At 48.9% G+C, this 22,411-nt stretch overlaps 1 protein-coding gene across 3 annotated transcripts in view; it reads right to left on the bottom strand.

The window, feature by feature from the left end:
* The window catches only part of adcy2b (adenylate cyclase 2b (brain)), a 26,562-nt gene extending 4,151 nt beyond the window's left edge, over window positions 1-22,411 (bottom strand). Inside the window, exons 1-19 of one of the 3 annotated variants that reach the window (XM_029166737.3) lie at window positions 21,664-22,411; window positions 16,804-17,001; window positions 14,397-14,558; window positions 13,844-13,993; window positions 11,497-11,645; window positions 10,516-10,627; window positions 9,360-9,487; window positions 8,506-8,664; window positions 7,753-7,885; window positions 6,386-6,562; window positions 6,270-6,310; window positions 6,100-6,180; window positions 5,900-5,969; window positions 5,566-5,663; window positions 4,938-5,022; window positions 3,501-3,641; window positions 3,084-3,236; window positions 2,417-2,601; window positions 1,070-1,154 (exon numbers count right to left, since the gene is read on the bottom strand). In XM_029166737.3, coding sequence (XP_029022570.1) covers window positions 1,070-1,154; window positions 2,417-2,601; window positions 3,084-3,236; window positions 3,501-3,641; window positions 4,938-5,022; window positions 5,566-5,663; window positions 5,900-5,969; window positions 6,100-6,180; window positions 6,270-6,310; window positions 6,386-6,562; window positions 7,753-7,885; window positions 8,506-8,664; window positions 9,360-9,487; window positions 10,516-10,627; window positions 11,497-11,645; window positions 13,844-13,993; window positions 14,397-14,558; window positions 16,804-17,001; window positions 21,664-21,927 — 2,571 coding nt within the window. In that variant the 5' untranslated portion in view covers window positions 21,928-22,411. The remainder of the gene's footprint in view (window positions 1-1,069; window positions 1,155-2,416; window positions 2,602-3,083; window positions 3,237-3,500; window positions 3,642-4,937; window positions 5,023-5,565; window positions 5,664-5,899; window positions 5,970-6,099; window positions 6,181-6,269; window positions 6,311-6,385; window positions 6,563-7,752; window positions 7,886-8,505; window positions 8,665-9,359; window positions 9,488-10,515; window positions 10,628-11,496; window positions 11,646-13,843; window positions 13,994-14,396; window positions 14,559-16,803; window positions 17,002-21,663) is intronic. The other 2 variants (XM_029166736.3, XM_029166735.3) reach the window with 2 other exon arrangements.

The following is a 22,411-nucleotide window of genomic DNA, read 5'->3' as shown; positions in this document are numbered from 1 at the left end:
TCAGCCTCTTGTGTTGGAGTTCAGTCTGAGTGGTATATGGGTCTGCAATGTAGGTTTCCTCATGAGAATAAAGTATGGTGGCCTCCAACAGTGAAGCCCTCCGCAGCTCTATACTGGGATCGTGCTATAGCGCTCATAGCCTGAGGCTGAAATAGAAATACAGACTAGCATCCGGCTCTCTGAGGAGAGCTGTCTGACCCATTTGGGTATGTATACATATACTCGTGTACGGTTTGAGCAGTCGCCTCTCTTGCGTAGACAGGAACCCCGCGACCTCCAGGCGAGAAGTAGAAAAACTAGGCCAGAAGAAACTTCTCCCGCTCCAGATGCCATTTAAAAGGCAGCTAACAAGGGTGCAAATGAGCCTAGCTCCATAGAGCAGCTGTTCTGGAGGGATGAATTACCGATGCCACCATTCTAACCTGTCCTCGCCTCCTTCGGACTAAATGGCTCGGAATGGACTCATCGGCGCCGGCGGTGGCGATTTGCAAGGCAAATTTATTCAAATCAGGCCGAGAGCGTACATAACGGACGCTCCTAGCACACGTTGCTTACTTCTCCATCAAGGGCCCCGGTTAATGCCACTTTGAACAACTCGGCCCCGTTTCCAAAAAATGTCTAATGATTGATGAACCACTTTACTGCATTAATTTACACTCCGGCGGCATCCGGCAGGACAAACTCAATTACTCTCCGAAGACCCCGATAAGAGCCCGGACCAAGATAGGAGAATTTCACACAAACGCTCCGCTGCCTTCTGGAGACGGTGACCCAGAAGAACACGGGGCTGCTCTCACTCACTGAGCCTCACGGGAGACGCCGGTTTCGGGTACTCAGACACCGTCTGTCCACAGCATCTGTTTTGGGGTCAGATATGATGAATGGGAGCCCCAAAAAGAGATAAAACATTAGATGAGCTTTAATGTGACGCGAAGAGATTGAGGCCGAGGAGTTGGCCAGGATGTAAAATGTTGGATCTTCGGTTGGTTGGCGTCCATTTTTAGCACTGGAAAAGAAGACAGACACCGAAGAGGCTGTTCAATGAAGGTAATAATAGACGACCACTGACCTGCCGGGCCAGAACCAGCAAGGTGATGAAGAAGATGAACAGTGACACGGAGCCCATTGTCTTCAGGTCCTTCAGGACGCCTGGTCTGTAGAAAGACAGACGAGCAAAGTGTTAATCAAGTGCTCATAAATGAGACTCAACTCGTTTGTCTCCGGGAGCCGCTGGCAGCGAGACAGCCGCGAGACGTCACGGACGTTGTCTAAGGAACAGCGCGATTTTCACACGCTGTACCCGCGCCTGCCAGCTGCGTGACGCTCCAGCCAACCCGACGAACATCTGGGCGAATTCGTTTTCATACATTATGGAAATGAACGCCAAGAAGACGACGTATCTCCTCCATTCACTTACTGCATTGTTTGCTCCTGTGGAGGAAGCGCGGGCTGGTTTTTCTCTTAAGGGCCGTGTGACGATTATGTAAATTGGACAATACTGAAGCAGGCACAGTGTTCGCTGGGAAATATGAGACATGTTGTGTTCCCTTTGTTTAAATGAAGGGCATTAAGCATGAGGCGTGGTCCTTTAAACCTCTGGTGCTGATCTTTGCCTGTTTAATGTAACAGTTCATAAATAAACCATTAAAATGCAGCTATGCTACCTATAGTGCACTGACTGGACTCTAATGAGACCACTTGAAGCCATAAATTGTACAATTATTAGAGGTAGAACTATAAAGTACATCTTTCAAGGTAATGCAGCGTAAATTAATGCTTGACAAGAAACAAAGGAGATTTATTGGGCTACGCTTGTTTTTCCTTTTGATTTAGTACTGTGCTTATTTATACATCCTGGTGCTATGGCAACAACAACACAGTCTTCGTGCTAATAAAGCCAAGGTGGGGAAGAGGAACCTGAGTGTGAGAAAAAGCATGTTTTTCACCTGTCTCTCTTGGTGCCCTGCAAACTTTCAGCATGATTGGATTTTTCTCTTTTTCCTCAGTCCACAAGCTCCAGCTGTCAGTCAAATGTGAGAAGCGCTACCGCTCCATCACCGTAGACTGTACCTGCTGTATCTCATTCTACCACTCATCATGCTCATCTCCAGGGGTTAGGGTTGATCGGCAGGCGCACGGGATACCGCTTCCTCAGCAGTGGGGCTTCCCACTCGTCCAACGGCGTCATTAGTCATTTTAATGGGCTGTACTCGACTGGAGCGAGCTGGCTGCAGGGTCGAAGGAATGACCTTAAGTGGGCCTAATAATGGTTTTATTGTAGCCTGGATTAGGAAAGTCTGTGTGTGTGTGTGTGTGTGTGTGTGTGTGTGTGTGTGTGTGTGTGTGTGTGTGTGTGTGTGTTTGTGTGTGTGTGTGTGTGTGTGTGTGTGTGTGTGTGTGTGTGACCTGCAGGTACCTATCTAGATTATCAGTGGGGTACGGCGCTTTGCTAAATCCGTCCAGGAGTGAGGCATGCGTCTGGAGGATTATGATGTTGTAGATCACCACGGCAACCAGCATCACCACCATCTTCAGCTCGTAGTTTATCCTCAGGAACACCGAGCACGACACCAGGCCCAGAATACAACAGTAGATGAAGTACTAGAGAGGGAAATGGAATGAAAACGAAACAAAATAAAACTATTGATACATGCAATGTTTATATCAAGCTGAGGTGGAAAGAGGATTTTATTTGTTGAGTCCAACCTGCTTTCAGTAAATATGCTGCTCTGACTGCGATGACTCAGTCGGAGCCAGAGTTTGCATACGGACAATACAGTAAGTCAATAATCTTACACAACAACACACTTTACTGGTTTTACTGCTCGACAGAGGAGAACTTCGCATGTGTCTGATAACCTGACGACACTAAAATAGCCGTCTTGTGAAACAGCTGCCCTGAAAACGTGGTGAAAGCCTGAAAGTTGTGTGCGTGTAAGAGGCAGAAACAGAGCACTTAAAGCGTGTGTGTGTGTGTGTGTGTGTGTGTGTGTGTGTGTGTGTGTGTGTGATTGTGTGATTGTGATTTTTCACCTTTACACATTTATGATATTTGCAGCCTGAGCTCTGATTAGTCAACTCACTGGCAAATAAAACTTGTTTGCACTTGTGTTTATGTCCAGGTAGTCCAGCAGGCTGGTGTTGGTTAGATTTACAGGTGGGGACGTTTGCGCCACTTCAGGGGGAACGGTAGTCAGGGCGTCATCCATGGATCCTACAGGATCCTCCACGAAGAACTAACAGTAAAAACATCAACTTTACATTGTGAGTCAATGCGTCTTCCTGAGAGATGAAAAATGAACGGATGGTTCCTTGGAGCCTGGTATCATAAAATAAAAATCATTTATATCCAGCTAAACAGAAAATGTAAATGTGTTGTAGCAGAAACATCAATCAAATCATCCAGTTTCATAACACTTGGATGAATGAAGCGTCCCATCTGCACAGCTGGCTGCCACTAGTAATCTGAACATCTGAAGCATCCGTCGAGCGTTTCGCACCATGTTAAAGATGGCCATCACTAGTATGACAGCCGTGGTCGTCATGGTGAGAACCAACCGCAGCCAGGGGTTGATGGTGACGACGAAGCGGGGGGACGTAGGGAACCAGGTGAGGGAGCAGAGGGAGCCCTTTTTAGCCTGCTGAGGGTGGAAAGGAGAGAAACAAATATCTTAAAACGCTGTTGCACTAAATCTGTCATGAAGTCTTTATGCTACTACAAAATACTATCCCAGTAACTTCATCTTCTTATATGATGAAATAAAAATGACACTAGAAGAAAGTAGAAATCTCTCCAATTAACATGTCAATTTATTTTATGGCATCATTATTGTTACACCTACATGAGGCCGATTCTGGTTCTGACTGCGCTCCTTGATTTTCCTCCGTCTGGTGGCCGCTCGGCTGCCTTTTCTAAGCAACAGCCGGAGCTCATCTGATTCGAAAAGACGTTTTTCCAAGAAATGCTTTTGATCCCAACCACCGTGTAAGACACTCTTTCACAGATGAACAGAGCATGTCCTTTAACTGCAGCACGCCCCATTAACACTGACCCAACCCGGCTCATGGAGCTAAAGCACACACACGTGCGCGCGCACACACACACACACACACACACGTGCGCGTGTGCACACACACACGCACGCACGCACGCACACACACACACACACACACACACACACACACACACACACACACACACACACACACACACACACACCTCTAATTTAATTTTATGCTCTTTTAATAGTGATCACAGAAGCTTTCATTAAGACTATTGAAACTGAAATTGCCCATAAGGCTTATATCTGGGGCAGAACAAACTCAAGGTTATTAATAACCTCCTGGTAATTAGAAGGGAACCACTTACTGTGCAACTGGCCGGAAAAAAAAAGAAAAACATCCTGTTTATTTTTTTATGACAAACAGCAGCAGCAACTGGGCAAATAAGAATAAGGGATGCTCCAGATGAAGAGTGTCATTACTCATGTTTGTCTTTTTCCTAGAACAGTCTTGGGTAATAACTGGTTTAGGGCTTTTAGAGTGGCTGTTGGACGGTTCGGGTGAGGTTACGCTGCCTGCGAATACAGCCGCAATTCAATATTCATCAGACAATCTGTGCTTCTGCACTATCAGGACAAGATGGAGCTGTTCCTCTGGCTGGACTCTGTTAATAACTCACTATGCGAGGGATGGTTTCGATAGCAGCCTATATCGGCAGGGCAATAAATTATTATTATTGAACATATGAAATGATTATTGAGAATATATACAACAAAGTTGTATAAAGCAAAGGACTGCTTGGGTTTAATAGCTTTACTCCACTTGTGTCTCTCACGCAGACTTGGCGAGGATATGAAGCTGTGTGTGTGTGTGTGTGTGTGTGTGTGTGTGTGTGTGTGTGTGTGTGTGTGTGTAATAGATCCGTACAAACCGACCTGAATGTGACCAGCGAAGCAAAGGAGCAAGATCAAAGCCAGCAGCAGGAATGTCAGGCCAAAGGAGATCCCCAGCACAGCGGTTCTGCAAAACACACACACACACACACACACACACACACACACACACACACACACACACACACACACACACACACACACACACACACACACACACAGAGATAAGGCAATAAGTGTAACTGTATTTAATCTCAAATGTACATTTTTCTAGTGAGAGACACAGTTTGTCTAATTTTAGGCTCTTTGCCATAAAACACATGATGTCATGTCTAAACCTGTGCAACAATGTGGCGACAACCAGGCAAAAGACGGAGAGTGAGCCAGAGGTGAATTAGAAAATCAATGGCCTCTGAGATGCTGAATTACACCGCCGGCTCCCAGAGGCAGTGAATTAACATGCCCATGAATTTCTCTCCCCGCTATTACAGAGCCGCCACGCTTTGATTCAGCTGATCTATAATCACTAGCAGACACGATGCCCTTTCATTTCCATCTGCGTGCTGTCTCTCGCCCCCTCGCCTCCTTCGGCTCATCCCGGTGCCGCTGACGAGATGGCTGGCGTCGAACGGCCTCTTCTAGACGCTACAGGGACGGAGCTCAGACTTACTTGGGCAGGACGAGGACCTGCACTATGAATATGCAGCAGAAGATGAGGCACGCGCAGGTCACATAGTACTTGAAGGCCGGTAACGTGGTGGATCTGTACTGTGGAGAGAAGACATGGGGGAAAATGGCAGAATTCAGGTGCAGCATGACGAGTCTGATGCACAGACACAGGCAGAATCAACAGGCTTCTGTGTGTTTGTTTGTCTGTTTGTAAGGTATAAAGTTGATGACACGCACAACAAAAGAGTCTGTAAATGTTGAGGCTGCAGGTTGCACTCCACGGCTTCTGTCTCTCTGATTGGTGAACAAAGCCGGCAGGTGTTCTGTGTGCATACCTCCTTCTCCAGAGCTTTGTTGTGGAAAAACAATGAGATCCTCTGGATGTCCTCAGACTTCAGCCACTGTCTGGAGGAACAAACGAGAAAGGCGGTGGAGAGGAGCCAGTAACTGAACAGAAACATGTAAAACATGCAAACCAGCTCAGTGGATACCGATAAAGAAAACCTCCGCATCTGGAGGACGAGCATGTGCTTACTTCTGTGAGTTGATCCCATCGATGGTCCGGATCATTCGCTCGTTGAGCTCCTCCTCGAACCTCCTCCTCTGGGATTTGGACCTGCAGTTGAAGAGGAGGGTGCATTTAAAGATGAGCACACGGCAGCAGCCAAGCCCCCCCCCCCACGGGGCGGATGCCGAGCAGCTCACCTCTCTCGCCTCTGGAAGTGGTACTGCCCCATGGGAACGTCCTGAAACGAGCATCGCACCGTCAACACAAATGAGCCTGTACGCTACTGACGTGTGAACACAGACGGCGCACTCACGGTGGTGTTGATCATGCCGTTCTCCGTGGTCATGCTTTCTCGGTGGTGCAGGTTGGCGAAGGGCTTGGCCGCTCCCCAGGACTCCAGGTACCGGGTCATCCGCACGGACGCCCGCATCTTCCCGCCGTCCAGAGAAGGACGGGAGCGCACGCCGAGCAAAGGGCTGTGCCTCTCAGTCTGAGGAGATCAAGAAGAAGGGGAAAAGTCATGAGGCCTCCTATGACCCATGCACCATCTAGACCTGGGCCTCCTTGAAAACATCACCAAGCTCCTTTATTTAGTTCTTTCCAATAACTGATAACTAAAAAACTATCCCCATTAAAGTGGAGTATTGCAACACAGCAGCCTCAGTATATAAAGAACAAACCTCCAATGAGATGACGATGTTTTGTTGTGTGAAGTAAAGGAGACGTAATAAAAATACCCAGAGGCTCAGGACGGACTTAAAGCCGCTGCTTTAGTTCATTACCGCATGGCTGCATGAAACCCGAGCAAATGAGGCGCCCCCACTCCGCTCTGCTGCTCTGCATGCGTAAACAGGATGCCGGGGGAAAAACAACCGGCAGGGATCAGAGTGAGCTGTTAAAAAGGCGTCTGATAACGCGCCATCGCCAAAGTAAGTTCTAGTGCAGATGCGACGACTCAGCAGAATAATCTTGGCCGTAGCTGCGCCGGGTGATGAAACGCGTTGGAGTCCGCGTTGCGTTTCGTCAATATAGACGTCAGCGCAGGAACGCGGCTTCGTGTCTGTGTTGGATGTTCTGACAGATGATCATTTAAACCAAACAGCTGCTAAGCGAGCGTTTGTTTCAGTTCGACGAGCACCCGAGAAAAGAAACGCTCTCCTCCTCGCAGCTCACTCAGTAGCTGGATCTGCTCTCAGAACCGGGGGAGAGATACCAAAGCTAGCAATCTGGGGTCAAGCTCCTTGGCAAGGAATTTAAAGATGGAGAAAGAACAGGAGCCAAAGGCCCAGATCTGGAAGATTCGCTGCAGATGCCGCTGATAGGACATTAATTCCTCATAAAAATATTTTCCACTGCAGAGGGTGAACTCAGCGCCTGTGAAGAAGGTAAAGGAAAGGTCTTGGTGCAGGCGGCGGTTGCATCTTGGCCAAGTTTTGCAGGGATTAGGAGGCAGAGGGTTGTTTGGGATGCTTCTCTGTGCGCCAAGCCAAAAAAACAAAAAAAAAAGTACAGCCTGGACGCCAGGAACATATTCTATATGAAGAAGTTCTCAAACGCCTTTAGACAAACACTTGATGTCCTGGTTTGACACAGACGGACTGACACTTATGTAATCGCTCCAGCGTGTGAATCGTTCTCATGGATGGTGTAGATGTAGATGTAACTGTGTTGGAGGCTGACCTTAGGGTTGACGACCAGGTAGGTGACCACCCTGTGCTCCTTCAGGTACGAGTCCCTGCTCTGGCCCTCCCCGGGCTCCACCTTGTACGACCCCTTCAGGTGCTCCAGCGTCACGGACGAGATGTGGACCCTCCTGTGTGGTGTGGAATGAGCGCGGGTTAAGAGCGCCGGTAATTGTGCGCCAACGGCTCCACATTTCCAGCTTTTTTGCCTTTGCTGGCAGCGTTTACACGGAGCCTTTCATCGGGGGCATGAGAGCAGACAAAGCATTAGCGGCCCAGCGAGGCCGGAGAGAGCGCACGCAACCCTGAGACAATCATCTGCGGCTTGTTACTGCGCTGGGATGAGAGCGTGGAGCTGATGGGTCTGATGCTGTTGGAGACATGTCTGGACGCTGTATGTGAAACACAGCCCCGCACGCAGCGGCCTTGTGTTTGTTATATGTCCTGCTGCTCTTCCATTGTTCAGTAAGTGCTTTGCTGGGCTTCAGCCAAGTCTGATTTCACGACACAACTCATTGTTAGATACTTTTAGGCTGAATTGGCCACTAAATGAAATTACATGGAATCAATGTTTTTGTTTTAATGGTGAAAATGTGGCTCTCCACTGGAACTAATGATGATATAATAGCATCACAGGCCTCTAGGACTCCCTCCTCCTTCAGGCCACATGCTACGGGAGCGTTAGCATTAACCTGGGCTTCTTGTCTGCTTCATTGAACCCATCTCGGCCGCTCGCTGGCGTGCATCTTACCCCGGCACGCCTCCGGCCTCCATGTGATTGGCCAGCGTCACGTCATGTGACCACACGTCGTACTGCCACTTGCGGAGACCGATGACGCCGCACAGGACGTTCCCGGAATGAACCCCGACGCGCATGTTGATATCGACCCCGGTGGCGTCTCGGACCTTCCTGTGGACGGAGAGGCAGGAGTCTTCACCTCAGTCATTCACTTCTTGAGGTGTTTGTTAAACATATTGCTCTTTACCAGGTAGAAAGGCAGATTTAAAAGATATAAAGATGACTTTCTGTCACTGTCACTGATGTTGTGGCTGTTTGAGTTTGAGCAGGTTTGAGTGTTTGTCTCTCGCCCTGTGATGAACATGTCCATGTTAAACCCCGCCTCTCGTCTGATTGACAGCTGGGACAGGCCCCTTCACCCCCACCACCTCTACAAGGCCTAAGCTGTAGTTCGTAACCATTTAAGGGCTCATGGTATTGTCTTAATTGCACTAATGTTTGCTGACAGACGTTCTCACCATGAGCTGACGACGACAAACTACGAGTTTCTCCCATATGGTTTCAGATTGGGTCGGTTGAGGGCGGAGGAGGAATATTCCATAATTTGGTGGAAGTGTTTATTTATTTAGTAAGGAGGCTTATCATGTCGCGTTCACATTGTGTTTGCTCTGCAGTTCAAACAGAGCTGGCGTTCCTTCTGCTCAGTGTGTTTGATAGGCGTGTGTGTGTGTGTGTGTGTGTGTGTGTGTGTGTGTGTGTGTGTGTGTGTGTGTGTGTGTGTGTGTGTGTGTGTGTGTGTGTGTGTGTGTGTGTGTGTGTGTGTGTGTGTGTGTGACAGGAAGAGAAGGAGGGCGATGGTATTTTACTTGATGGCCTCACACATATCCAGGCCCATCTTCACACAGTTCCCCGCGTGGTGGGGCAGGGACTCCGGCAGGCCGGAGACGCAGTAGTAACAATCGCCCAGGATCTTGATTCGCATACACTCGTTTTCCTTAAAGAGCAGGAGGTTAAAGTGAGACAGGAAGTGTTCATCACAGGATGGACAGGATTAGTAATGCTTAATTATAATACTTGCCAAAATGCTCTTTCTCAACTCCACTAACTTTCACATGTACACTCACATCCATCAAGCCTAAAACCATCCACCCACACACATTACACCTTCGCTCTCACTTCACATGTGGGATGATCACTGGGCCCGGCTTACGTAACGGCAACTTCGTCAGAGGGGAGGACGGAGCTGCCGGACACGGAGCGGAGAGAGCCTGACTCAGCCGCTCAGACCCGGCTAGCCGAGCACCCACGAGGCCGCGCTAGCAGCCCACGCGGCTGCGACCTGCGGCTGTGGACGCGCGCGGCGGAAGGGTCGGTACGCAGGCCGCCGGTGGCCGCGGGACGCAGCGAGCTTTGGGTTCAAGGTTCATCTGATTGGCGTGGGCCTGCGTGGCTTCCATTTTACTCTGTGTTAAACACGTTTTTTTTTGCCTGGGTAGTTTTAAGACAATTAGCATTAACAGTGTTCCAGTGGTGCCACAGATATAATTGGAATCTTTATCCATGTGCAAAAACTGATTTTTTCCTTTTGGTAAATAAACTGCCGGGTTTTAAAGGTTGTAGCCATTAGCTTATTGTCAGTACTAGCAGAGGTCTACACTCTCATTTTAGTCCCCTATCAAAACTGTCTGATTTATTTCTGATGAACTGTCTACCTGAGATGAACAGACCTGCTGGACTGACTATTTGACAGCACAATATGCAAGCTAAAATTAATTATTTTCATATTTCTAATTTTCTAAATCTTTGTTTTATAATATTAGGTTCGAATGAGTTGAGCTGAAGTTGCAATTTTTGACCTCTTTCTTATGTGCTGAAGTGCATATAGGATTAATTCATTTAAAATTAGCCTCACACCAACTTCAGAATGAACAGCTCTTGTGGTATAAGGACTCCATTACAACATTTCTCTAGCACACTTTCTAAAGAGAAGAGGTGAATGACTCAAAATGCTCATGCGTTTACCTTTGCGATCTGGTCAAACTTGCCAAAGAGTTCGTTCAGCATGTGCACCAGTTCACCGGGGGAGCAGTCGCTGGCCAGCCTGGTGAAGCCCACGATGTCTGCGTACAAAATGCTGTGGAAAACCAAACCCGCATTATTGACGCAAGCGCCTTCAATTACTTAACGCGGCGTTTGCTCTCCCTCCTGCTCCTGATGAGCACACGGTGAACTTTATTTCGGTGCTTTATTTCTCCGCTGTAGAACCACACCGTCCTTGAGTGTCAGTTCATGTTTGGGGGAAGATTGCGCTCTTCACTGAGCTACACCACGAGGGAATGTGATATTACTGCAAGGATAACACACACACACACACACACACACACACACACACACACACACACACACACACACACACACACACCTGTGGCCCACTTAAACAGGAAACTGCGATATTCCTTCTCAGATAAAGCTCCAGCATGATAGATTTTAAAAGATAATCCACAGGGAGGCTCTTATTTCAATAAACCCCCACACTTTAAAGAGCCTCTGGCTTTGAGAATAGAAGACGTCTCAGACTGGCAAAGAATTAGAATAAAATGGTACGAGGTTCAAGGTTCGTTGTACAGTAACATGCATGAAGACCAGCTGTTCACCAATCACTCATCACATTTTTTACCATGGTCAGGTAAATTATCTCTACGCTGCATCTGATCCAAGTGATCCAACGAAGGAACAATGGCGACCTGGCCAACGCTCACTGATCCCATAGATGAGCTGCTGTAGCTCAGATGGACAACGTTAAGAGTACTGCATGGGGGCTGTGGAAATGTGAGCGTCACCTGGATTTCTCAGTCATCTGCTGCTTTGCATTTCACCTGATTCAAAAGCATAATCAGCATTTCCAGGTGAAGGCAGGTTGCTACCTGATGTGTGTGTGTGGGGGGGTCACGCCGCGGGTTAAAAGCAGAAAGTAACAGCGCGGGCAAAGGAGCGCGTCCTCACCTGACATTGGTGTGCCGCTGCACGTACAGGTTGTGGAAGTTGTTGGTGCTTTCGGTTCGACCGAAGTTGGGCCCCTGCAGCCGCTGGATGATCTCGGCTTTCATCACCCGGGCGATGTGAGACGGCAGCAGGGACAGCAGCAGCCGCTCCTGGAGGCAGAGACAGGGGTAGGAACGGATCAAAGGCAGAGTCAGGAAACTGGGGCGGGGGTGGAGGGGGGGGGGGGGGGTTGTTCGACCAGGAAGCAGAAAGAAGACAAAGAGCGACTTCTGTTACCAGGAGAAGGAAAACAAGGCTTCACGTCTGCTCTAAAACAGATAGGTGTGATGTGATGTGATGGGAGAATGTTCTCAAGCGCAGACACGACCCAGAACCTTCAAACCTTTCCTGTCCAGTGGGAGCGTTTGGGACTGAGTTTGTAGATTTCTTTGGTTATGTAAATGACTGTGTCAAAAAAAAAAAAAAAAAAAAGCTTGCGAGAAACCAATCACTGCAGAAATCAAGAGTCAGAACACTTGACGAGCGCCGACCGTGATTGTCTAGACTTTCCCCCGTGTTTGTGAGGAGGACTGCAGGTTTAGATGGAGCCCAGAGCTGTTACTGTGTGGCCCCTTATCGCACGCTCACCTTTTCCCGGCTGCTTTGTCTCGAAGGGAAACGCTACGAGGAGGAGCTGGTGTATTTTGTGCTGTTGGATATTGATCTCTTTTGTTCCATTTGCTTGTTTTACACTACACAGCTCTAATCTATTGTCAGCTGTTCCACGGCGTTTTATTTCCATTCTGCTTTATTTAACCCAGCTTTGTTCTCTTCTATTCTAATCTATTTAAACATTTTTCTATTGTCTATTCTGGTCCCCTCTCTTTCCTCTTCCACTGCTCTATACAAATATAGCCATCACTAATATTTAACATCCTAAATAGATTTTTACATCTCCTTAATGACGGTTCACTTGGGCTCATTTTTCAGCTCCGAAACGCAGGAAGCCTAGCGTCGAGGACGGAACGCGGAAAGAGCGATCGAGGAAGAGAAGACGAATTCATGTTTAAATGGGTGCCGTGGCAAAGCAAAGCAGTGGAGCAAGTTCGGCTCTGTCCTGTAATATTTTAACATTTCAATTATGACCAGGAGAGAAAAGAACTGAATCTCCCCATTGGTACAGATAGTACAGAGGGAAGGTGAGTGTTTCAATAAACAGATGGGACAAACATCATGTGACCAGTGGCGGACATCAATGTTTGTGTGGCCAATTATGTGGAGGCAGGAGAAAAATTGAACCAGCGCCACAAGATCTATCACCTGTAGCTGTTGTGTAACCATAGAAATGATGAGGTCTTGTTTTAATTCAGCCCCGTGCACAGGGTGATTTCAGTGTGTGTGTGTGTGTGTGTGTGTGTGTGTGTGTGTGTGTGTGTGTGTGTGTGTGTGCGTGTGCGTGTGCGTGTGTGTGTTGGAGAGAGTGAGAAGCTGCCTGAGGGGGGTGTGACTCATAAATGCAGCTCACAGCAGAGAGGGTAAATTACATTGTTCACACACCACGGGCTCATTTCCTAAAACACAGCAGCAAATTAAGTAGAGAGATGGGTTCGGGGTTGGCCAGGGTGGGGGTGGATGGCTTGCTGCTAAAAATAGAAGCCCACACCACCCGCACTTATTTACTTATTCAGCACAGAGGCGGCGCGGGCGCTGTGCTGAGTGTAACAGTCGATGTGGCTCCGTTAATCACGTGTGTGATGAACTCAAGTGATTTCTGTTCAGCTAATGAATGAGATTTGGTGATGTTTAGTTATGCACCGGTATTAACATAAATGCTTACACACACACACACACACACACACACACACACACACACACACACACACACACACACACACACACACACACACACACACACACACACACACACACACACGTGCCCCACCTCTACAATGAAACTCAAGGAACAATAATAGCGAGGAAAGCGTCACCTGATGGGAAATAAACAAGCACTGAGCAACAAACAACAGCATTATGGAGGAAATATTACTGACTATACAGTTCCCACTAAATGATCCTGGCTAATGGTTTCTGAGCAGACCTCCACTTATTCATGGATAATTTCATGTGGCTTCTCCCCGGTCATGGGGAATGCTAATGTCAAGACAAAGCTGCTAATGTCAAGCAAATGTCACAGCATAATGGCCTGTTTGGACACGGCCAACCGCTACCCACTCCTCATCCCTGTCTAAACTGAGAAGTGACATATTTGGGCAGTTTGCACCTTTCTACGTGCTCCCGACTCTCCTGGTTGTTCTCGCTCTTGCCTCTAACATTCCCGGGCTGCGGAGGAACGTTGACCCTGCTGTACCTGCTGGTACTTCTCAAACTCCAGCTTGATGGGCGACTTGATGCAGTTGCAGGTGTCTTGGTAGGTCTGTTTGAGAGCCAGGTCCATCAGGTGCTTGTGATACGCTCCGGCCAGGTTGCCGCAGGTGAAGATGATCACATTGGCCAAGATCTGCCAACGCACAAGAGACACGACGGGCCTTAGAATGACGCCACGATGCGCCTGCACGTGTCATTTCCCCCCTTTTATGCCTGTGTCTATATCATTACCTCATAAAACCAGGCCAGAGTACACACATCTACACTATGTCAGCCTCAGGCTCTATAAAATGCGGCCTTGCATATCAATAGGTTGTCCTCAAAGCTGTAACCAAGGGCAATGAGTGTCTTCGAGCATATTTTATTGTTGCTGTGCTTTTCCACTGTGTGTGTGTGTGTGTGTGTGTGTGTGTGTGTGTGTGTGTGTGTGTGTGTGTGTGTGTGTGTGTGTGTGTGTGTGTGTGTGCTGTTCATTCAGTTCCCACTGTCTATACAGCACATGATGTGGTTCAGGGCTGGACAATTATCTGTCTCACCTGCCAGACCAGAGGCTCCAGCTCGGCGACGCTATTGGCCAGACAGACGCTGAGGGTGAGCGTGTGCGAGGAGCAGGTGATGGCGCTGGCGATAATGGCCCCGCGCATGGAGAAGGGCAGCATGGTGTAGACGACAAACACGATGAACAGGAAGAAGGAGACCTGGAAATAGAACGGCGGACGCGTCAGCAGGTGAAGAGTCAAGATTAAGTCAAGGCTCTGTAATCTGCTCATTCGGGCTCCTGTTGGTTCGACAGTAGCTGGGTTGGGTTTTTTTTCAGTAAATGCAGGATCCGGTCTGAGATTAGTTATTGTAGGTCGTGCTCGGTTGTACAGCAGCAGCTAAAAAAACAAATAAAACACAGCAGTGCCCACACTGAGTTCACCGAAATGCCCCAAATCAAATCCCACAGGAGCTTTGTCTTCCATATCCTCCATCATTGTCTAAATGCAGAACGCAGCCCACTCTATCGCGGAGCGATCCAACAATAAACTGATGATCCTCTGACAAATTAAAACAGTGGGCTGCTCAATTTGCTTTTAGAGGAGACGACGCGGTTCGGAGCCCGGATCACAAAACGGAGAGCGTCCGAGCGTCACGGCGGCGTCCGGCTCGTGTCCGTGACCCCGTGGCCGTGTCTGTGTGTGCGTGTGTGTGTGTGTGTGTGTGTGTGCGTGCGTGCGTGCGTGCGTGTGTGTTTGTGTGTGTGTGTGTGTGTGTGTGTGTGTGTGTGTGTGTCCCTGCGTGACCCCCACCGTGTCCATCCATAGCGTGCGCCCCCCCCGCCCGCTTCCCTCGCCGCCGCTCCTCTTCCTGTTATTTTAGCTGCGCGGGTCACGCGTTGGGACCGGGGCACGAGACGGACCCTGACCTTCCTGCCGGTCTGTCGGTTTCCTGCGTGTCTTCGGGTTCAGAGAGAAAACCACAAACTGACTGTGTTCGATTACTGTACCTCCATCACTAACACGCGGAGTCACACCGGGCAAAAACACGAGACGCCAGCGTCAGTGATTGTTTGCATGACCTGAACAATGGGAAACGTCTCGTGTAGGCTCCGACTCTGTTGCCAAGGGAACCGATATAGGAAAGTAGGCAGGAGTCAGAGCAGATGCGATGTTTGTGTAGATCCTAAATTGTGCCACTATCTAACCTTCGACTCCTCACCCACAACCCATAGATAGACGTCAGTGTGAGTGTCAGTGAGTGGCAGACGCTCTTCAGCCACTGAAACTCCCTCAACAACCTGAAGATGGGAGCTGCCGCCATCATCTTACTTTGACTTCTTTCATTACTTTTCCCCTCGCCCCTTGGTTCCGAGCTCACCGCTCTGCCACACACACACACACACGCACGCACGCACGCGCACGCACGCACGCACGCACGCACACACACACACACACACACACACACACACACACACGCATCCACAATTTTTCCCCCTCCTGATTTTTAATATGCGTCTTGACCCAGAGGTACCAGGTGCTGCAGCCGGGTCCAATCTACCTCCAACAAAGTCCCGTGACCCTGCGGAGTCAAATGAAGGCAGCTGGATGGTGACAGACTGGGCTATATGTAGACTGGGGATGTTTGGGGCGGGGCTGGAGGGGTCCAATATGAATGATGGAGCGGAGCACCAATTTTGCCATACTCCTCTTTTTCGAGCTCTCACTGTTATTAGCTCAGTGTGTGCCGTCAGACGTGCTTTTCCCTCAGTAATCACAATCAATCCAACCCACTGAGAGCCGGGCTCAGAGTCCAACTGTGCTCCTTTCACTGGATTCCTGCTTCCACAGAAGTTTTTTATTTCTACAGATGGATGATGGATGGATGATGGATGATGGATGGATGATGGATGGATGGGAATAGAGCATACAGTAATTAATAATGCATAATGTGATTGTCTCACAGGTGGGTGATGATAAAAATATCTTCTCCCTAGAGAAAAGTAGTGAAAGGGGTAATTTGGGCATAAACCCTCTGGCGAGGGATCATAATACACCAGGATGAGGCAGGTGGATAAGCAGGGGAGAGAAAAATGGGACTTGATGAATGGGGGGAGACAGAGCGCTAGCATGAGAAAATCGGGTTTCTGAGGCAGAGACAAGAGTCTGGCACCGAGAACGAATGCGTCTGTGGCGGATCCGCTCACCCACAGCTCTCATCAGGCCTCATTAACACTTGTCACATGTGGAACTAATTCAGCACATGTGGATGTATACAAAGACACCTTCAGTGGAGGTGTATGTGTGTACGCGCACCATTAAAGAAGGCAAATGCATAACTTAAAGACTCCCTAATGTCTCTAATCACATGCAGTGTGTTCGCTGACGCTCAGGTTACTGACGCTGACAACCGAGAGCCGTCGATCACATTGATTTACAGACTCACACACACACACACTCGTACCTGGTCCCACGGACTGAGGACCCCCCCTGAGAACATGAACAGGTAACCCATGGTGACCAGACAGGCCCAGATCAGAAGGGAGAAGAGGCGGAGCATCCGCTTGAAGACCGACTCGATGCAGACGAGGATGAAGATGGAGAGGAAGAGGAAGAGAGCGGCGGGCACCGTGATCAGGAAGGTCAAGTGGTCCTCTGTGTTCTGAGGAGGGAGAGACACAGAGAGAGTCATTGGTTTGTTACAGCAGCGTATTCAGGCCTCTCAGACATACTGTATATATAGAGTAATCAAGGAGGATTAAAGTCAGATCGAATAGAGACACGTGGATCTGCTGAGTACACTGAAAAGCCCAAGCCATGATCCAAACACCAAAACTGTCTCTTGTGCTCGGGTGTCGACACCAGGCTATAGGACATGCAGCATAACACATGTACCAACAGATGAACAGACGGCACACAGATCGGCAGACAGTCTGAGCCCAGAGAATGTGCAATAGCATCACTTCTGGACTCGCTCTGTCAAAGTCAGCGTTTAGAAGCTGTCAGCGCCATGGCACGCACACACACACACGCACGCACGCAAGCACACACACACACACACACACACACACACACACACACACACACACACACACAGACACGCACACACACACACACACACACACACACACACGCACACACGCACACACACACACACACACACACGCACACACACTTAGCATCGCTGCCTCACTGACTCAATCTCAGCCTCCTTCTTGCTTTACTGTTTGTGTAGTTAAACAGAAACGCGCATCCCAACGGGACAGTTTAAAAATAACAACATCTGACTATAGTTTTCCCGTGTTTCAGGATTTCCTCACCATTCGTCTTCAAGCTTCAAGCTTCAAACACAAATGATTTGAGATGGTGATGTAGCTGTGTCAAACAACTTTAAACGAGGAGAAACGTGCTCCTTAATGGACTTAAGCATTTTAACCAAGGAGGTAGACACATCGAACAGAGATGTGTTTCCAATATCCAATATAAATATAAAATACATATATAAAAGCAGTCATACAGTACACAGAAAACAACTACAGCTTTTTTGTCATTCAGTCAGTTTGAAACAAGATTGACATCAACCACTGGACGCTGGCTGTTAAATTTGCCTGGAGTTTTCTGAATAATGTATCACCCCGAAATGTAGAAACACAGAGCTGCTGTGTCAAAATAGAAAAATAAAAAGTCAGGTTCATTCTGATTGGCCAGACATCATGCTGACGTCATGACAGAAAATAATGAGTCATGCTTCTGCTGGTGGGATTATAATCTGTGCGTGTAGATGTTCAAGGTGAGCGGGCTTCATGACGACGTATCAGGAGTAAACAGTGCGTCACCGTCACTGTTATCTCTACAACCAACATTATGAAAATGACTGCAATATCTATATTTGCCCTCTCGGCGCTGCTGATTAGGACGCAGCCCTGTGTCAATAGGCCCGTCCTGCAAATTTTCCAGGGGATCCGGCTGATGACGCCGTGCCAACTGTACAGTTAGCCTACATTAGCGCACGTTGAATCCCAATGAGGGAGGAAGCAGGGCTGCAAATGCAAACAAACACTAAAGGGAAACCTGAGCGCACATCACTCAGGTCTCTTGTATCTGGGTTATAAAGCATCTGCCCTTTGAACATGTGTGATAGACCTTCCCCTAATCCCACATCAACCCCTGTAAAGCCACTTCCTCCACTGTGGAGAGGGAGGGGGAGCCGGCGTCTGCCAGCCGGTGTGGCGCATTGTCACCTAGAACAATGACTTCCTTTTTTAACCCAGCCTGGCTTATCCAGCTATTATAGTGGTTGGAAACCTGGGGAGCAGCGAGCGCAGAGAGATGCAGGCGCCTAATTATTCGGCAGCAAAGCGACGCGGACGCACCCAGTGCATCAGGAGAGGAAGTGAGGAGACGGAGAAGGATGCGTGTCCAAGTTGTGACAGCGTATGTGCACTCGTCACCGTTTGGTGCCTGATGAATATTTATGCTGTTCTGGGTGGCAGATTGCTTCAATCTGCTCCCAGTCTGGTTGTGAAAACTACAAATAATCAACAAACCTTTCCCTCTATATTTAGCTCAACACCAACCAAGAGGTGGGTTTTAGTTTGATACGTGAGGATCAGTTTTATTCTAATGGGGAAAAATCAAGATTAAAGCCGCAGCAACACTTATTTATGAGTGATCTTCGGTGATTTTGTCCACAGCTGCGTGACTGTGGGTCCGTTCATCCCAGCACCTCGGGATGAGACTTCATCGGCGCGGGGCCAAGAAGCGATCGCTTCACGATCAGACGGAGAAGACGCCCGAGGGCGCGGCAGCGAGCGCCGCCGCTAAACGGATCCGTCCGCTCCGGAAGGCGCCCGGTCCCGTCAGCCAAGAGGCAAGATACAGGCCCGCTGCGAATGAATTAGCATTTCAGCCGTGTCTGACAAAAGCTGGCCTTGAGGCCTAATTAGTGAAACATATTAAAAAAAAAAATCGGAATTAAATGGAATTTTAGGATATTTTCTCTGCCAGCTTTACTAAGAGACAGCTTAGAGCCAGTTCATGCCTGCGTGTCCACAGGGTCGCGTTATGTAAAGTTTTATATTTCATATCATAAGGGTCTGGGAGGACTGTCCCTATAAAGTGGATGCCAAATAAACTAATCAAAGTCTTTCAAATGCTCATATTTCATATTATCTAAACCTTTCCATATATGCACATTATGGCCCTTTACTTTGTAGGTGACTTCCTGTTTTGTTTTTCACGTTAATGCAACGCGTTTCACGATGACGGCTGCAAAATGTCATTTGTTGCTTCTTGCAGTTCAACGTGTGACCCCAAGTAGAGTCGCGGCGGTTATCTTGTCTTGAAAATGGCATTTTAGCACCGCTCTCTGTGTGTCATTTTAACGCACGGTGGCATTTGGAAGGAAGGCGGGGTTAAAGGAAACAAGTGGAGTTTCCCATGCAGCGATTTTGACCCAGTGTTTCTGTCCTGAGTTGTTCACTCCCCCGTGAGACTCTTCCGCGGCTGTGGACATAAACGCTGTCATTATGTCCAGGATCCGCTGCCTTTCTGTTTAAACAGTGCCACGTTGTGATGCTGCGGCCTCAGCGAGTGATGTCACAGCGCTTACTTCACCCCATTCATTCACCTCGCTGCCCGGGGTAACCGAAAAACCCCAAGCTGCTGATGAGAGGAAATCAGTGTTTGTGTCAGCAAATAAAACGGCGCCGAGTTGGGAACGATCAGACGCCAGAAGCGAATCGAGTGAGGGAAAGATTCAGTAAAAATACTGATTTAGTCCAAAAAATCGAGGAAATGATGTTTCTAAAGAAGGAAACAAAATGTTTCCTCAGACAAACACACCCAATAAACACACACGCACACACACAGACACACACGAGCGGCAGCCTGTTCATGCATATCCAGTGTGAGGGTGGAGGAGCCTCTCCAGCCCCGATCTGTTGCCTGAGATAAAAGTATGGAGTCATTTCGGGAGCATTAGTGCTGCTGTGCTTGGGTTTCTGCAGGCGCGCTGATAAAGCCAGAACACTTACAACAACATCCTCCCTCCTCTCCTCTCCCTCCGCCCTCCAACCCGGCCTCTATTTATTCCTGCCATTCTTCCACATCCAGCAGTAATAAATACCCGCGCCTCGCTGAACAGCCGCCCCATTACTCCAGACAAGTCTGCCTGTTAATTAATAGCAAGAAAATGGAAAAGTGATTGATTTAAATTGATACTGTGGACGCTCGGTGGTCATTTAACCCATGGACGTCCTCGGGGGTGGGGGGGGGGGGCTACTGGAGGATCGAATCGACTGTCTGAGGAGGGAAGATCTATGGATGGGTCTCAAATACAAGGAGAGGATGCACGTAGAGTTCACCTGAACTTTAATGACGAACACATGGCACACACGCACATACACACACACACACACACACGGATGTAAGTCTCTCGTCCTGAACATAAAGCATCAAAACAATCACTGAGACACAACGGCCTCAGGGATGTGTGGGCTTCCCTTTGTATAGCAATTCCATAAAACACAAAAGCAGCCCTCGAGGGACAAAAGCTTGCGTTTGCTGTTGAGTGTTTGTGGCCAAAACAACACTTTCCGCTCGACAAAGGCACCGACACCCACACAGCTGCGAGCCAAACTCTCATCCCGCTCGCGGTGCACTCTGCGGCGCCGACGCGGCGGATCCGAGAGCCCTCCTCTGCTTTCAGGCGTCTCTGGCTCGCTCAGGCTCGAGCTCTAACCTGCGCTCCGCTTTGACCCCAACAGCTCCTGTACCTGCCGCTCCACGCTGCACTGGGACCAGCGCGTAGCCACGCGAAGCCCTTATGCTGCTGCTATGAAATGGGCAAGAGGCTCCACAGCATTAAAATCACCAATTAAACTTATTTACGTCATACAACAGATATCTAACATTTATTGTCAGCTGTATGTGCAGAGTCAGCACAAACTCTAGTTGGACTTTATGTACTTTTACTGCTTCCATAAATTAATTTCATTTTCCTGGCTAACACTAAACTGTCATTGTTTACATTAAATTTCTCTGAGAATTTCTATAATATAGAATTTAAATGCTTGAACCAGGCTGCTTGGATCCTATTTTTGTGCTGAAATATCAGAGTGCTGACATTCTTTCTAATTAACTCTTCCCACAGAAGTAAATAAGTTTAAGTTGGATCATGCAACAAGCTCTGTTCTGTTCTGTTCCTTGCAGTAATTCAGGAAAGCAGTGGCAACAACTGAGTAAAAACATATGATGAACATTTTTCCACTTTTCTTTGCAGGCTCTCTCTCTCTCTCACTCGCGCTCTGGGTCTCTCACTCACCAGTCCCGAAGCGAAGAACACGGCCAGCAGTGCGAGGCAGGTTCCCATGACGATCAACAACAAGAACACGATCAGCGGATGCTGCTGGCTCATCCTGTAGTAGGACTCATACAGCCAGTCCTGCGGCTTCTCGTCCTCCGCGCACGCCTCGGCCTGGAACCCGGGGCACCCGTCTGCCGGGCCGTCCGGGCCCTCGGCGCCCTCGCCTCCATCGCTCTTCTCCAGCAGGTAGCGTCCGCGGGTCCACAGAGCCTCCTGCCACATGGGTCGCTGAGCGAAACGCGGGGCGCGGGAACTCGCCGAGTGTGAGGGACGCTGCGGCTCCTCTCTCTCTCTCTCTCTCTCGCCTCACTCGCGGACGTGCACCTCCTCCTCCTCCTCTTCCTCCTCGTTCATAAAAAGTTCAGCGCGCGTCGAGGAATGAATGGACAGCAGGGCAAGACGCTGAAGTTCCTCCGGCATCCTCTGCACCTTCTTCTGCCCGAGGAGACCAGGGGATGCAGGACAGAGCGGGAGCAGTCCTCCTCCTCCTCCTCCTCTTCCTCTCAGGGTGGCTGACTGTCTTCACGTGTGACAGGAGGCAGCCTCTGCTCACGGCTCAGCGCTGGAGCAGCGACGAGACAGCATGTTACACTGCTGAGGTGCAGATGAGGACTGAGAGTGAGGGAGAGAGAGTGTGTGTGTAACTGGGAGGGAGGGAAATGGAGCGAGGGGAGAGAGGGTGTGTACCAGTGTGTGTGTGTGTGTG

The sequence above is a fragment of the Betta splendens genome, chromosome 11 (assembly GCF_900634795.4).
Source record: "Betta splendens chromosome 11, fBetSpl5.4, whole genome shotgun sequence".
Classification (NCBI taxonomy): Eukaryota; Metazoa; Chordata; class Actinopteri; order Anabantiformes; family Osphronemidae; genus Betta; species Betta splendens.
Note: the sequence above shows the minus strand (reverse complement) of the source record. Positions and strands in the feature narration are given on the sequence as shown.